Raw genomic sequence first — 2,517 nt, 5'->3', positions numbered from 1 at the left:
AATATATAAAAGTATATAAAAATTGTTCTTGATTTTTGATACAAAATAATAATTTTATAAAAAAAACTAATATTACTACAATAAAATCTTATTAATATTATTAATATTATAACTTGAATAAATAAATTTTTTTTTATTTTGAAATTTAAGTACATTTTTAAATAGTTTATTATATTTTTAATTTATTGATGCAATTATTAAGATATTATTAAGATATAATTAAATATATTATAAATATATTATATAAATGATGTAAATATACTTACTGCAAAACTTCTTTTTTCGTAAAATATGTCAAATCCTAAAATATAAAATATAAATAAAATTTACGAATTATTCAATTATTAAATAGTAATACCTGATAATCTTGCAGTTCATCTTCAGAAAACTGACTTTTACCTACTCCCATTTTTAAAAAAATTTGAAAATTAAGTTTATTATTATATACACAATTTTCATACATAAAATGTTTATTTTTTTAAAGCTTTTGATATTTGCATTCTATGTTATACTTGTTTTAGCATCTGAAACGATCGATAAATACCTTTCATCTAAAAAGATTTTTATCTACTAGATAATGTAAGATAATGTCAATAATAATTTTTTTTTTAATTATAAATTAATAATACATAAAATAACAATTAATAAATTTCATAAGTTTTAGTATAATATAAAGTATGTTACAAATTAAAAATTATAAAATAAATTTTTTATAGGTTAGATATCTCCGGAAACTAATATTTAATTGTTAAACAAATGTATGTATACTTTTTTTTTATATTTAAAATTTTTTAAACAATAAATAATTATAAATATATAATTTGTTTTAAAATTATTTGAATATTTAAATATTATCTATTTTAATCAATGTAATCTTTCTGATTGGTTTCAGTCTAGGGACATACATGATTTGTGCTCATTGGTTGTACTATAATCTATATTTGTGCTATTTACCAAAAACTATTTTTATGATATTTATGTTATTTTGTTTCTGTGTTGTATAATATATAATGAAATATTAATTACATCAAGTTTTTGTTTATAAGTTGCATAATTTATAATTCATATTGAAATATTTTTTAATAATTATTAAGTGAAAAAACATTAATATTAAATAAAATAAAAAAAGGTTAAAAATTGGCTTATTATAACCTATAAAATTTATTTTTTCTCGGTCAGTTAATATATTTAATTACTATTTAATTAGATTAATCATTATAATAGTTCTATTTATTTCTATTTATATTTTTCCAGTTTTTGTTAGCAGTCAATTTATAAGAAGACGTGATATGGTTCAACAATATCAATCGCCTGTTCGGGTGTATAAGCATCCTTTTCCACTCGTGATGATGGTGCGTTTGTTAAATATTTTTTTATTTTAGTAGTATTTGATACATTTATTATTTTATCTTAATATTATAGATATATAAATTATTTGTATTATTTTATATCATTTTTTTAAATCATTTTATTATGTTTAGTATAAAACATAATATGTGTATATTATGTACGTAACTTATAGATTAAATACTAAATTACGTACAATATGTAAATTAAAAAATAAATTTATTATTAATCATTTTGAATTTGAAAACAAATGGATATATTTGTTTTGAAATGTTGATGCTAATAATTCAAATTTTATAAATTAAAATATAATTTTAACACCATGTATTGTGCAAAGCTAAAAAGAAGACAATTAAAAAGAATATAGATTAATTAATCATTTCAACGCATTTTATATAATCATAAAGATAATATTAATAAACTCTTGACAAAAAATTTCACATTTATAAAGATTATATAATTTTCTAACAAATAAAAAAGCAGATTGTATATATTTTTCTTGCCTATTCTATTCAATCTTCTTTTCTGCTGTGCATAATGTATAGTAATTAAAATAATAATGTTATTAAAAAGATAGATTATTCACACTTTATTCTATAATTTTACTATTATATTCTATATTTATCACTATTATTGAATTCTTTATTATTATTATTATATTTAAAATACAAGTGACAACTTGTTCTTTTTTTGAAATCAATAGCAGTCAAATTCTTTAATACAAAAAAAAACTTAATTTTATTTTATTTAAATATTTATAATAATTATATTAATAATAATTATTTTAAATTTATATTGAGCAATGCATAATTTTTTTATTCCTAATATAATTTATACATTATATTTGACACCAACACATTTAATTATCTTGCTATTTAATTATGCACCTAAGATTATAATATTAATCAAAAACATTCATTTGCAATTATTACAATAATTTTAATTATAGAAAAAAAAATTCCTGTTTATTATATGTTATGTATTATATTTTGTAATATAAGTTGTATCTTTTTCTTTTTTTTTTTATATACTAATTTATAATTTAAATATTTAAATATTTATTTCTAATGATATTAATATTTTATCAAATATATAGAAGAAATAGAAAAGACATAAGACAAATAGTAGAGATAAAAATTTATAACAAATATAAGTGATAAAATAAATTAA

The 2,517-nt window shown here is 16.2% G+C and overlaps 2 protein-coding genes across 5 annotated transcripts in view; one reads left to right on the top strand and one right to left on the bottom strand.

Annotated features, from left to right (window-relative positions):
• Nucleotides 1-514, bottom strand: part of LOC102675619 (calcium and integrin-binding protein 1-like) — a 1,624-nt gene extending 1,110 nt beyond the window's left edge. For both annotated transcript variants that reach the window (XM_006623536.2, XM_006623537.2), the window contains exons 1-2: nucleotides 359-514; nucleotides 267-301 (exon numbers count right to left, since the gene is read on the bottom strand). In XM_006623536.2, the coding sequence (XP_006623599.1) occupies nucleotides 267-301; nucleotides 359-463 (140 nt within the window). In that variant the 5' untranslated portion in view covers nucleotides 464-514. The remainder of the gene's footprint in view (nucleotides 1-266; nucleotides 302-358) is intronic.
• A 548-nt stretch (nucleotides 515-1,062) lies between these two features.
• The window catches only part of LOC102675288 (protein real-time), a 16,455-nt gene continuing 15,000 nt past the window's right edge, over nucleotides 1,063-2,517 (top strand). For all 3 annotated transcript variants that reach the window (XM_006623535.2, XM_006623534.2, XM_006623533.2), the window contains exons 1-2: nucleotides 1,063-1,174; nucleotides 1,255-1,352. In XM_006623535.2, coding sequence (XP_006623598.1) covers nucleotides 1,290-1,352 — 63 coding nt within the window. In that variant the 5' untranslated portion in view covers nucleotides 1,063-1,174; nucleotides 1,255-1,289. The remainder of the gene's footprint in view (nucleotides 1,175-1,254; nucleotides 1,353-2,517) is intronic.

The sequence above is a fragment of the Apis dorsata genome, unplaced genomic scaffold, assembly GCF_000469605.1.
Source record: "Apis dorsata unplaced genomic scaffold, Apis dorsata 1.3 scaffold_899, whole genome shotgun sequence".
Lineage (NCBI taxonomy): Eukaryota > Metazoa > Arthropoda > Insecta > Hymenoptera > Apidae > Apis > Apis dorsata.
This window is presented reverse-complemented; position numbering and strand designations above follow the sequence as displayed.